General features: G+C 35.0%; 2 protein-coding genes across 2 annotated transcripts; one reads left to right on the top strand and one right to left on the bottom strand.

Moving 5' to 3' along the window:
* Window positions 1–8284: 8284 nt before the first annotated feature.
* On the top strand, window positions 8285–9340 carry LOTGIDRAFT_76450 (hypothetical protein; the record flags this gene model as incomplete). The annotated part of the gene is made up of 2 exons (XM_009050511.1): window positions 8285–8469; window positions 9097–9340. Coding segments are annotated over 2 exons (429 nt in total), but the record flags the coding sequence as incomplete, so codon positions are not given.
* Window positions 9341–11493: 2153 nt separating this feature from the next.
* LOTGIDRAFT_80576 (hypothetical protein) lies at window positions 11494–11928 on the bottom strand (the record flags this gene model as incomplete). The annotated part of the gene is made up of 2 exons (XM_009050510.1): window positions 11494–11529; window positions 11791–11928. Coding segments are annotated over 2 exons (174 nt in total), but the record flags the coding sequence as incomplete, so codon positions are not given.
* Between the last annotated feature and the right edge of the window lie 2171 nt (window positions 11929–14099).

The following is a 14099-nucleotide window of genomic DNA, read 5'->3' as shown; positions in this document are numbered from 1 at the left end:
CAGATTCCTAAAATGAACACTTATGTGAAAAATTCAACAACTGTGGTTTATGCTTAACAAAAGTGACTATCCATCAAAAGCCAATCAGGCATGGCTGTGTCCAAAAATGTGTCATACTCCCAGAAAGAGTGGCACTGTACGTCTATTTCCGCTTATGTACAACAAACATGGTACCCCATCCAATGTAGCTGTGCAACAAATGTGCCTATGATTAGCAAAATATGGCATTTCTACAGATGCAGCATAATATGGCCTACAGAAGTTGTCCCGAATTCAGCAACCGTGTCATGTTGTCATCAAATTTGAACCCTCTCAAGGTATGGACAAAATGAATAATGTCAGATATAATCCAGTTCTAATATTTGCCGTAGGACACATGACACCACCTTCGAGGATCATGCAGCAAAGTGGTCCCCTCACCTACTGCATGACCACTTCCGGAGTGTCACACTGACCGACCATCCAATTTAGCAAATGGCAATACCCAATTTATCCCTACTGTGAAAGGCAGATTTCCTAAAATGAACACTTATGTGAAAAATTCAACAACTGTGGTTTATGCTTAACAAAAGTGACTATCCATCAAAAGCCAATCAGGCATGGCTGTGTCCAAAAATGTGTCATACTCCCAGAAAGAGTGGCACTGTACGTCTATTTCCACTTATGTACAACAAACGTGGTACCCCATCCAATGTAGCTGTGCAACAAATGTGCCTATGATTAGCAAAATATGGCATTTCTACAGATGTAGCATATGGGGTGGCTCTCTGTGACAAATTTAGATATGATCTTCAAAAGTGGCATTCCTACAGATGTGGTTTATACCCAGCAAACGGTTCAACATCCAACAGATGCAATTCAGTATGACAAATGTGGTAGACAGCAAGTCAGCAAACACTGCTTTTGATAACAACAATTTTGGCTTGTGTCAAAAAATGGATAATATATCTAGCAAGATACGCCCAAATTTTCATTCTATCAAGGGTGGTCAATAATCTGTGTCAAATCCTTTCAAAAATCTAACTTTTCATAGATATTGTTGATTCAAAAAATTTTGACATAAACTGTTACCTCTATCTTATTCACAAGCCAACAAATTTTGATGCATTTTTACCAAGTCGACGGCAATAACACAAGTTGTTTATTGAAAAATCTCTGTTATAGATGATCACACCAAATACGACGAAACTATAGTCTCTATTATGTTCACAAACAAATTTTGATACATTTCTCTAAAGTTAAGGTCAATAACTCAAAAACCATTGTCAGATTCCAACTTTTTCAAGACCTCATCAATATAAATGATCCCAACAGTTAAAAACTGTGGTCTCTATTGTGTTCACGAACAAATTTTGATGCAGTTTTCCTAAGTTAAGTTTAATAACACAAAAACCAATCATCCACAGATCGTCCTATTGCAACTTGTCCAAGATCTCATCAATATAAATGATCACACCAAATTTCATTCAAATCAGATTAAAACCGTAGTCTCTATTGTGTTCACAATCAAATTTTGACAAGTTTTTCCTTGGTCAAAAACGGTTTGTTGAAAAATAGTCAAATTCTAACTTAACCGAAACCTCATCGATATAAACGATCATACCAAATTTCATTAAAATCAGTGGAAAACTGTAGTCTCTCTTATGTTTACAAACAAATTTCCACGTGTTTTGCCCAAGCCAATGGCAATAACATCGAAAAATTGTCAAATTCCAAGATCTCATCAATATACATGATCACACCAAATTTCATTAAAATCTGATAAAAACCGTAGTCTCTATTATGTTCAATGTTCAAACGAATTTTCCAAAGTCAAGGGCAATAACTCAAAATAGTTAATTTCAAACTTACAGACCTCATTAAAATAAATCACACCAAATTTCATTAAAATCTGATCAAAACTGTAGTCTCTCTTATGTTTACTAACAAATTTCAACACAAAAACATTGGCACAATTCATTAGACATAGAGGTTCCAGAACAAATGACTGATTCAGGATCTTAATTGGTCAAAACGACCAGAGCGCAATAAAATACACCCAGACGGACGGTTTCTAGGATGCACTTTGACAGGGGCAAATATAAGGAGCTTCATATAAGGAGAGAAACAAGATGTACTGTGAGAATCATTCTGTGGTTTAAAACTAGAATATTCTTGTAAAGCATGTGTAAAGGGATAATTTCACAAAACATCCAGCACAGATTAAGCCATCTACATGTATAAAATATCTTGTAGTTACCTGCAGTCTTACTACGATGTATCCCTTTAAGTTATAGAGTGTGTGTACGAAGGAGGAAGGGGGGGAGGTTACCTGCTAAATGGGATGATGCCCAAGAATAAAATATAACTTACATAACTTTTAAAGCTCTACCTGTGTTTTCCGGTTGATCTAACTAGGCCATGAATTGATCTACCTACAATAATAAGTGAAAATAAGTGAACTTGAGGCAATATCATACATACAAATGACTCTTGAGACTCAAGAAGAGTCAGACAATAGTAGCGTTAAATATTTTAAAAAGATCAAGTTGTCTCACTATTCAGAATAAAGAGCTCAGCTCTACAAAATTAGTGTTTACAAGTAAAAATATTGGTGTTACTGTCAGCGAGTCTGTTCCAAATGGAATATTTTACAAAAAAATCAACTTAATTAAGAGAAACTCACCAATTATCAAGATGTTGAAACACATGTTGTATTTCAATAATTAAACTGACAACATTCAATATCTGCAATAGAAAATGAAGGTAAAATTTACTAAATTAAAAAAAGAAAAAAAAAAAGGGATATTTCACAACCAAACTGCATCCCTTTCAGTATGTATATAGATATAATATGAAATAGGGTTTTAAGTCGTACTTTTCTGTACCTGATTGGGTTAACAAAGGCAGTATGCAGTGTACAATAAGGGCAATTTTTGATGATAGAAGCATCAGCTTCCTCATTGTTAATTTCCTCAATAAGCAAGCACAACCAATGGCATAAGGGACAAGGTGGCACGAATAAAGAAAGGGTCACTTATTAATCTTGGAGGGCAAGGTAGTATGTTGACTGATAAAGAAGACTCACCATTTAACAGCTCACTGGAACATAATTTGATATCTATAGACCAACAAGTTTCTAACTGATGATAAGATTTCATACCTGTAATAAATCATTTATTCAAATTAAATAGTAAAAACAGGGATGTTTCCTATAATTTTATGCAAGTGACTCCACTTAGCATACATGATCTGACAAATTTGTTATGCATGTCCTGTTCTGGGCCATTTAGTATTCAACCCACTAATACACAGTAAGTAATGTATGTATCAAATATTGTGTACCATATAAGATTTCCTTGCTGTATGTCAGGAATTGCAGGGTATCTATTGTTTTAAATGGTAGTATGTAGTGTCTTACCATTTTTAAAAGTACTTTTGATTGGGTAGCATAAATTATGACAACTCTTGATGGTCATTCATTCTAAACACAATCACCAAATATAGATGAAGTTTGTTAAATCAGGGTTAGTGGATTCACCTGCAAAAAAAAAGAAACTTAACATTAACATCTGCATTTGAATCATGTCAAAAGTTTTTTTTTTAACTTGCACCAGACTCTGAACTATAACATCCCTTCAGTAACAGAAAGTCCCCTCACAAATATTCACAAGATTCCCCCTTGCTTAAACCTAGGCCTAACAGTTGGAATACCTGGGAAATAAATCAAGTAGTTTTCAGAATAACCAGAAAGTTAATTATAAAAAAAACTCACCACATATAAAACAAGATCTATTTGTCAAAAGCGATTAAAAATTTTGCATACTAATAACTTCTCTGAACTGCTGACACTGTAAAAAGAATAATAATTTTTAGAATACAAACAACATTGTGTTGTGAATTGTTTCAAAAAGTAAAATTTTACTAAGTATTAAAGGGCTATCATCACAAGACAAAAATCTGAATTCTCACAATAGAAAGCTAGCTTAGATATGACCTAATTACCATCCCCACCTCCTAATTCGAAACCTGTCTACCCTCACCCCTACCTTAATATCTTGTTCTAAACTAACAATTATAGGACACCATCCCTTTAATACCTCCACCCCCCTATTTCTAAACCTGTCAACCTTCATCCCTACCTTAATGTCACTAAACTAAGAATTATAGGACACCATCCCTTTAATACCCCACCCTCCATAATTCTAAACCTGTCTACCCTCATCCCTACCTTAATTTCTTATTATAAACTAACAATTATAGGACATCTTCCCTTAATACCCCCACCCCCTATTTCTAAACCTGTCTACCCTCATCCCTACCTTAATACTATATTATAAAACAACACATATAGGCCACCCTCTCTAATCCACCCCCTAACCCTAAACCAGATTAAACCCTCATCTTTGAAGGGTACAAATTACTTTTTTTTATTTGCTTAAGTCTTTTGCTCTATGGGGCTAAATTGCACAGCGGTTTAACATTTTTTATAACACTTTTTAACGTATGAAGTATGTAAAGGTTCTGAAGAGTATCATTAAACTAAATGATTCTTGAATTGTAATTTAAATACCAGTGCAAAATATAAATACAAACAAAAGTTGGCCATAATGATACTCATCTTCCATGATTGTTATTTTTGAAGTCATGAGATAACTTATATTTGTCATATTTATTCTCGTGACATTGAGTTTAAATTGTCAAGGTCACGCGCGTAAGAATCTTGATAGAGAAAAGTCCCCCCCCCCCCCCAAAGTACACTTAAGCCCTGGCCTGACAAATATCCCTCCATTGTACACTGCATGGCGTTCACGATTATCATTTTTCTTAAATAATTTAAAGAGGTTGTTAAGTGATTTTTATGTGTATCGGGCACATTAATAGCATCGATTTGCACCATTTCAAAGGGACTTACGTAACATAATACTGAATACATAATATAAAGGGTCTTCGCTATGGTGACGTCATCAAAAACAGAGGTTTAGTGGAATTGCAGGAGTCGTACAGTCTGAATGAAAATTGGAATGTTGCAAATTGATGCTATCAGAGTCCCTCCCTTATACACATAGAAAATCTCTTTACAATCTCTTTAACAAAACGTTTGGTAGAACTAAATGAAATGAGCTATTCAAGTTATGCATGCTTCCGATTAACTTCTTTTTGTAACACTGTGCGTTTCACACAGACTGTAGATATTATTAGCAGATTCGGCAATAGTGACGTCAAAAAAAGTCTAGTTTTAGTGGAATCGGAAAAAATAAAACAGAGGTCTGACTTAAAATTGGAATGATACAAATCGATGCTATCGGTGTCCCTATTTCTAGAAAATCAGTTTATATTACTTACAAGTTTCCAATCAAAATTTGAATGAAGAAAATGGCTTACCTTCTTTTGAATAAGTGTCCAATATTTCAATATTTGTCACTCCTTCCAAAAGTGTCATCGTTGAATCCATTATTTTATAGAAAATCACAAAATAATCTAAAACCATCCAGAATAATACACATAGTATCAAATAAATCCCAATCCACAGATATTAGTCACAGATTTAGCACTGAATATATCGAAATAATTCAAAACCATCCAGAATCCAATATAGAATATATCATAAGTCATAAGTCACGACTGATAAGACCGAAATCCCGCTCAGAAATGCGCACCCTTGGATATGCAAACGGTGATTTTACGTTAAACTCCTCCCACTTTTTGACTGACAATTTAAATTTCAGCCAATCAGCAGCCACAATTCTGCATCCACGTGCTCGGCGTGTCAACTCTTCCCGCCAAAAAATTGTTTTGAGTTTCTGATGGATTTAAACTGTCACCCTCTCGTCAATTTGGTGAAAGTTGATAAATTATTAAAGGAAAAGGTCCACCAATATTTCAGAGTGGCTGGTTGAAAGAATTTTGAATAGAGGTACTGGACTTAAAAATCCTTTGTAAAGTCTAAAACCTGTTCAAAAATCTTTGGATCAACGAATAAAGTGTATTTCGTTATGTTACCGAGGGAAAAAAATTACCAAATTCACATGTTTGTGAAGTAAATTACACGGAAGGGGACCTTTAATTCTTGACAGAACAAATAACATGATTGCTAGATTCGCGCCAAATATTACCCCGAAATTTAAAGGGATATAGCGTTACTGTTACAATAAAATTCACCATTATTCAGGTTTTAGGCCTAAATCAGGCCTAATTAGAAAATTTACTGAAAAGCTTTGACTTTGTGACTACATAAGTGTGGCAATAAATTCTGGGACGAAAAAGTGCAAAAGATACAAATATGATTGCAATAGAACAGATTAAACCACAGTAAATTTAAAGATAGTGGATCAAATGTGGCCGGTTGGTGAAACGAGATCCTCATTGTTAGATCATTTAGGCCTGCCTACATACAAAATTCCGAAAATATTTTGAAAACTGAAAGAGCTATACCAATTTCAACATAGGCGTACGGGCCCAAGGCCTATTTGGGGGTTGGAAGGGGGGTGGGTTGCTACGATCGAGACGAGTACAAATAAGGGGCATTTATAATATTTATGTTTATTAGTGTAAATTATGTTAGTGAACTAAATGTTGGATAATGGTACATTGAGAAAAGGGTGACGTCAAATTTTAAGTTATAATAACACTGCAAAATCAATTGATATGATTTAATTATTAGTGGTCACTGACAAATAACCCATCAAGCTCATGGAATTGAGAGCAATATCAGAAGTTCCAGGAGGTTCTATCAGTTCCCATTACTCCACGGCTTTGGTTATTGTGTAGCTTGCCATTCAACAAGAGGCTTCTTACTACAGGCTCAGTGTTAGGCCGTTAGATTTTCATACAGTCATAGTCAGTTGGCTTAACTATATGCTAAGGGAAGTCTCTGTGGTAGTTTAGACACTGGTTGCAACGTTAGCGAAATTGGAACAATATGGAAACTAATGATTTGAGTATTACTGTATTAAATTATCTTTTCAAAGAAAAATACCGACATTTTAGGCCCAGACTTCAATTGAGGGCTCTGTGCCCCTTTTCCAAATCCTGGGTTACCCCCGTTTTCAGAATGTATAGATTTCCCTTTGTCAATCAATTTCCCCTTGTTGATGGTGATAATAAACTACTTAATAATTAAATCATATCATTTGATTGTCAAAATTAGTAAAATGACCCGGCTACACGAAATACAAAATTGTTTCGAATTATTCATTCGTCGTCATTCCCAAATTTGTGCACGGCCTTTGACAGAATTGAGTCTCGTTTTATGTCTTTCAGACCCAATTCGGACATAGTCCCTAGTATAAATTTCAAAAGGTTGCTATGACGGCTAAGCCTCGCAAATTGCCCGTAAACTCTGAGTAATATTCTGATATAGGTCATTTATATGTCGTATGGTGTATATGTCTTTAATGGGCCTCCGTACAAAAAGTAAGGGAGACAGCAACTTGGTGATTTGATATTTCGAATGAGGACTAGTGTGAGATAGCTTGATTTGACTTGCAATAAGTTCCTATGACGGCTAAGACTCGCAAATTGCCCGTAAACTCTGAGTACTATTCTACATAGGCCATATAATAAATCGATTAGAATGGGCCTCTAGTCCGTACAAAAAGTAAGGGAGACAGCAACTTAGTGATTTGATATTTCGAATGAGGACTAGTGTGAGATAGTATGGTATGAATTTCAAAAAGTTCCTATGACGGCTAAGCCTTTTAAATTGCTGTTTAACTTAGGTAATTTTCAGCTTCCTTGAAAAAAAATTATATCTTAAATGGACCACAGTGCAAAGACTAAGAGAGTTAAACATATAGGTGTTTGCGAAATTGAAAGAATTCTTATGTGTATTTGTCACGAAAATTTTAAAGTTATTTTAACAATATTTAAAGGTAGAAATAATTCAGATTTCATATCGGGTCGATTTGCCGCGAATGTGTATGCTGAGACGATTCGACCCGATTCGACCCGAATCTTTATGGTAGTTGAATGTGTATGCTAAGTTCAGCCCAGTCTTTCCAAGATGGCAGCCTTTTTGAAGAAAGGTTGCTGCAATCTCACTTATTCTGCAATTTCACAAATTTTTAAGGTTCGATCTTTACAAAGAACCACGCAGTATCTCAGTTTGCAGAATTATGCAACGGATGAACCTAAAAATGTCCGAGATATTTTGCTGGAATTAGATGAAAATGAGGTGAAAATAAAATATACAGAGGAAGAAATCGACAAAATGAGAAATGTTTCACGTTTGAATCCGCATTTACATGGTATTTTGCATCAAAAAATACCTGACATGACGATGAAAAGTTTTGATAATTTACATCTAAAAAGAAAAATGTATGCTAAATATGGAGAAGCCTCTGGAATAAACCCAAAATTATTATGGCCTACGAAATCAGAGATAGAAGAAAGAATGAAAGATGATGCCATTTTAGAGCGACCTTTAGAAGAAGCCGTAAGGAAGGCTTTCAAGAAACAAGCAAAAGATGCTTATAAGAGATTAAAGAAGTGAGTATCCATGCTTTTACATAAACACTTTTTAAAAATGGATGAAGGCCTAATGTATTTAAACATTGGTTTGTATTGTAGTAGAATGTAAATGGAGTTTAAGCCCTTTTCTGAAACTGATTCGGGCATTTTTGATTGTTTTTGTAAATGATGTTTATCTATCCAATCAAAAAGTCTGTGCCTAAAATTCTTGAATGTTACCTGATTGTATGACTTTTGTAGACGATTTGATTGGTTGTCATGAGATGCAGTGTGCAATGATGGAATTTCTTCATGACAATGGCATAAGCCTACTCTCTATTATTTCCGGCTGTGGAGAACTATTATAAGCTAGAACATAATGCATATTTGAGTTGGCCATGTCTCAGTCTATGCAGTCATTACCAGTGGCTTGCCATCAGAAGTATTTTTTCTCAACAAGTGCGAATTGACATTTAAACAAACAATGAATATGCCTACGCCTGCATTTAGTATACAGATAATTACTATGCTGCAAATCATCTATCTAGTTTGTTTCAGTAGAATATATGGATAATATAACCCAACACAGATCATTCATTCATTCATTCATTCAATCATGTATTCATTCATTCATTCATTCATTCATTCATTCATTTTATTTTTCAGAGAACAAGAAATAGATGAAAATATGAGTAAAATGCTAAAGTTGATCAGTGATTATAAATCAAAAATCAGAAAACATCGGGCAATACGGCGTCAAACCAAGAGAAGACACTTTGAGCTCAAATGTGAAGCTAGGGAGGTTTATGGGTACAACTTGGCTCCTTCTGATTCTAAAGTCAAGTCTGTTGTCAAACAACACAGGTCTCAAAAGTTGAAAGCTTATCGAGAATTCAAGGCTGAGAATAAGGCTCGTAAAAATGTCAAGAAGATGAAAATTAAGGAAGAGAAGCGAGCCAAGAGACTCGAAGTCTCCGCTGAAAAAGAGACTGAAAAAACTGAAGTTAGTGACACACCGTAACCCTGTCCATTGTACGTGTTGTTTTAATAAAATATTAGTTACTTTATTATTTCTATTTTGAAAATAACATCAATGCATTTGCCATATCGACTCTGTGAAATTAAAAAACCTGTCTCAAAGAGGCATTAATGGTTTGATGGGTTCTGAAAATTCCACAAGACAGCCTAGTTTTTCTGTCCCTATACCAGCTGACAACTTTCAAATAATTAGAGGCAGTGGGTTTGCTCTAGTCTACTGGATCACAATCCCTTTTGTTTGAATGTTTGTACTCCAAACTAATACTGAGAGTCTTCTATTATCTTTGGGTTCACGAAAAAGGCCCAATTATGAAAGAGTTATTATTTAGAAATATGAATTTACATAAAGTAAATATTTACATGACTGCACAGATAGCTAAAGTTGAACTCTATCAGATGGTAAAGTAAATATTTAGATGACTATACAGATAGCTGAAATTGAGTTCTACCAGCTGGTAAAGTAAATATTTAGATGACTATACAGATAGCTGACATTGAGTTCTATCAGCTGGTAAAGTAAATATTTAGATAACTATACAGATAGCTGAAATTGAGTTCTACCAGCTGGTAAAGTAAATATTTAGATGACTATACAGATAGCTGAAATTGAGTTCTATCAGCTGGTAAAGTAAATATTTACATGACTGCACAGATAGCTGAAAGTGAACTCTATCAGCTAGTAAATTAAATATTTAGATGACTATACAGATAGCTGAAATTGAACTGTATCAGATGGTAAAGTAAATATTTAGATAACTATACAGATAACTTAAATTGAGCTGGTATATAGCATATTCCATAAAGCTGTGTCTATATGTTGATATAAAACCACCCAACCGATGAAGATAAAACACTGTGAGGGTTTTGATATTTATATATGAATTACACATTTCAAACAACATATCGAATATAAAGAATTTGTAGAATAATCCATGACATAATAGTAATAATAGTAGTTGTATGTATAAAGAGCTAAATCACGTGGAGAGTACCCAAAACAAAATCAAATTTCTAAACAGCAGACATTAAAGGGATTTTAAAGAAGTGTATCGGGGATAGGCCTACTGATATCATCGATTTGCATCAGTCCATATTTTGGTCAGTTGTCTGTCGTTCTTGCAATTCCCTTTGAGCTAAGCGTTTAATTGCGTCACTATCGCAAAAGGCCTTATAGAAGTTTTTGTGATATTGACGTCACAAACGTCTAGTTTCAGTTGAATTTAAAAAAATACACATGCCTGATTGAAAATAAGAATGGTGTAAATTGCTGCTATCAGTGTCCCCAGTACACATTAAAACTAAGTTTTACAATCCCTTTAGCCAGGCAAACATCAGACGCTAAGCCTATGCCAACAGACGTTACACCTATGACAACAACAGACGTTACGTCTAAGACAACAGACGTTAAGCTTAAGAAAGCAGACGTTACTCCTATGACAACAGAAGTGAAGCCTAATCGTGTTTTTGGCTATTGAAAGGTAACAGAAAGTGGTCATTTAGGATCAGTCTCCGCTGGTTGTTTCCAACTAGTGATCTGAAATAGAGAAAAAAAGCCTTGCACTACAGCAAAAAACCCGGATGTAGACAGGGTTTGCAGGTCATCTTGCATTCTGTCAACCTAAGCGACCCCTCCCGTCCCCCGTAGGCTATATGAAAAGGGGAGGGGAGGGGGGTCTACGTGATCTGCAATGCGACAGTATCGACACAAAATGAAAACTTAAACTCATTTTTTTCATTTGTGATATTTTGTGGCCATTTTTATGTTATAAATAAATTGGTTTCTTTCCCTGTGTGAACCCTCGGAAACTCAGTCACGAGGGTGTTTATGCGCATTATTCAGACTTACTCGTGTTGCTGTCGAAGGTAGAGGTCGAACATCAGGGATCTGGCCATGAGAGACTGATCCGAGTAGGCTGGAGTCTCCTTCAGACGCTGCGACGAACTGGCTTCATTGTTACCACTATTGTAAGTGGAACTCACTCGACCCCGTGGCCATGGAAATGGTCCATACTTCTTTCTAATGTCTCGTCGCCATCTTGCCCGGCGGTTCTGAAACCAAACCTGAAAGTAAATCAGACCTAGAGAAATTTGAAGGTCGTCCAAAATAGAGGAAATGATACGTATATTATACTCTGGCAAGTTCCGCTGTGCTGCTCTCGCTCGACTGAATCTCTAGCCTACCAAAGTGGTGATTATCTTTGAAAGTCATAGAAAGCTGAGAAGCTGGGAAGGTAGACAAAAAGAAAGGCTAAAATTTCTTTTGCTTTAGCAAAACAGTGATGAAATAGTTATCTAATAACCTATATGTTGGAAATAATTTACCTGTATTCGAGCCTCACAAAGTGATATTTTCTGAGACAGTTCTTCTCGGAGAAAGATATCCGGATACTGGGTATGGAGAAACGTTTCCTCTAATATCATGACCTGAGACGGCATAAAACTTGTCCTCTGCCGCTTCTGAAAAAAAGTTAAAACGGAATTATATAGAGCAACGGAATGACAGGTTTAGCTGTTGTTCCTGAAAGAACTATTGGTTGGTTGGTAGATGACAAGTCAACGTCTGCTTCCAGCAGTTGCTGATATTGCTGACAGCATGAACTATTGAAATGAAATAGAGTTTTATATTCTAATGTTCTGAATCTTATGGACTTAAGAAATGAATAAACTAAATAAGTTATCACAGTTTATGCCAGATAATACAGAATGGCAGGTGCTCAGAAAGAATCGGCATTCACTATAACCTTATAGTTACCTTTTCTGACAAACCGTGACAACAAGTGGATAGTCCATACAATGTATCGGGTATCAGAGAGTTTCTTGTCGACATCACGATGCTACGGCCAAATAATTTCAAATCCCTGCTACAAAGAATATATAAAATTCTTATTTAGACGCTAAATTATGCAATCATGTGCCAGTAACAAATAACAAAGCAGTTATATCTCTGCTGGTTCTCGACAAACACTGTTGGCACAGATCTTTCCATTAGCTCAGTAATTTGTATCAAGTTAAATATCCGCCTGTTAGACGATTAGGTGCCGCGAGTTAAAATCCTCAAGGTGAGAAACATTCCGATGCTTTCGTGAGGCGTCGGCTTACACTCAATGCCAGGCCCCATCTACAGCTGGATGAAAAGGAATAATGTAATAGGGTATAAATACGATTCTTACCTTCTAGCTGGTTTCTTCATTCTGAATCAACCACAAGTTTGAAATTATATTTATTTTATATATTAGAATTGGTCCCATCTTATTTTTTTATTATTAAAACAAAGTGACACGAGTTTTTGGTATCTTAAAGTTGGAGTTCCACAATCTTTTGTGTTATGGCTTTCAAACGAATTTTGATGGACGACATGGATCATAGTACCCTCGAGTTTTAACCAACCATGATGCATGACTGAGGGGAAAATATGACTGAATGGCAGGGTTGGCACGTTTAAATATCTCCAAAGTTTAGACTTGGATAACCATGTAGCTTTGTAGGTCAAAAGCAGAAACGCGAAAATCTGCTTAGTTAAATTAGGCCAATCCGGAGCATGAAAGGAAAATCGTACACTTTGATTTTGAAATACCAAACCGAAAGCAACAATATAAACTTTACATTACAACCGAAAGCTACTTTTGAAATTACAATTTCTTTGGAAGTGGGAATACATCTTTAATGATATATGAACAATTAAATATAAATAATTCTGATCTGATTTTAATTATTTTCCAAAATAATGACAAGTTTGTCTAAATGTCTGAAAAAGATTTAAAACTTTGTGTATTTTTTTCGAGACACCTGAAACCACTGTCATTTTAGACCTGACGAAATAACAGTTTTTATTAACTTTATTTCATTTTATCAAATAACAAATCAACGATACAAATCTCATTTATTATTAGTTTTTTCCCAATAAAAGTTATTATTTTGTTTATGTTTTTTTTTTCTAATTTCGTGATATTTTATATTTTTTAGGGATGTGGTCCTTTTATTTAAGTTGAAATAATTCAGATATCCTGGTAGTCGGTATATTTGGTTACAGAAAACTTTGTTGATTGTGAGATGAGAGGAGGTATAAATTATGGACGGACTTGACGCCGCATTTTATTTTTAAAAAGTGATACGTTATCCCTATTTGACGATTCTAGACCAACGTACAATATCAGCCAGTAAGCGAATAATAACCCCGTAAAGTTACATTAGCTGGTCAATCAAGTATTTGATGCCAATATCTCTATATCCCAGCTTGCAAAGCGGCAACTACATCCAAGGAATCATCGAAATAATCACATAGCTTCGTCTTTGTTAAACAAAAACAAACAAAAACAAAGAAAAACAAACAAAAATCATAAAAACAAATACAGGCTGTAAATATATATATCGGATCTTGTAATTTCATAATCAAAAAAGGATTAGATATCAATGCTCAGAATACAGAAACTGTCGAGAGTTACCGATTGGTTTATATTCCGCAATGATTTCAGTGACAAACTCCTTCAGACTACAGTTAATTCACAATCGGGTTTCTTTATTTACTGAAATAATTATCGGAGTTATTTCCCTTAGTACGCAAATACAATAAAGGTTGTTTAAAATGGATGAACATTGTTCCCTACGAGAAAATATCGTTATTATGATCTGTC

This window comes from Lottia gigantea (assembly GCF_000327385.1).
Source record: "Lottia gigantea unplaced genomic scaffold LOTGIsca_15, whole genome shotgun sequence".
Taxonomy (NCBI): domain Eukaryota; kingdom Metazoa; phylum Mollusca; class Gastropoda; family Lottiidae; genus Lottia; species Lottia gigantea.
The sequence above is the reverse complement of the archived record's forward strand: the minus strand, read 5'-3'. Positions and strand labels throughout refer to the sequence as shown.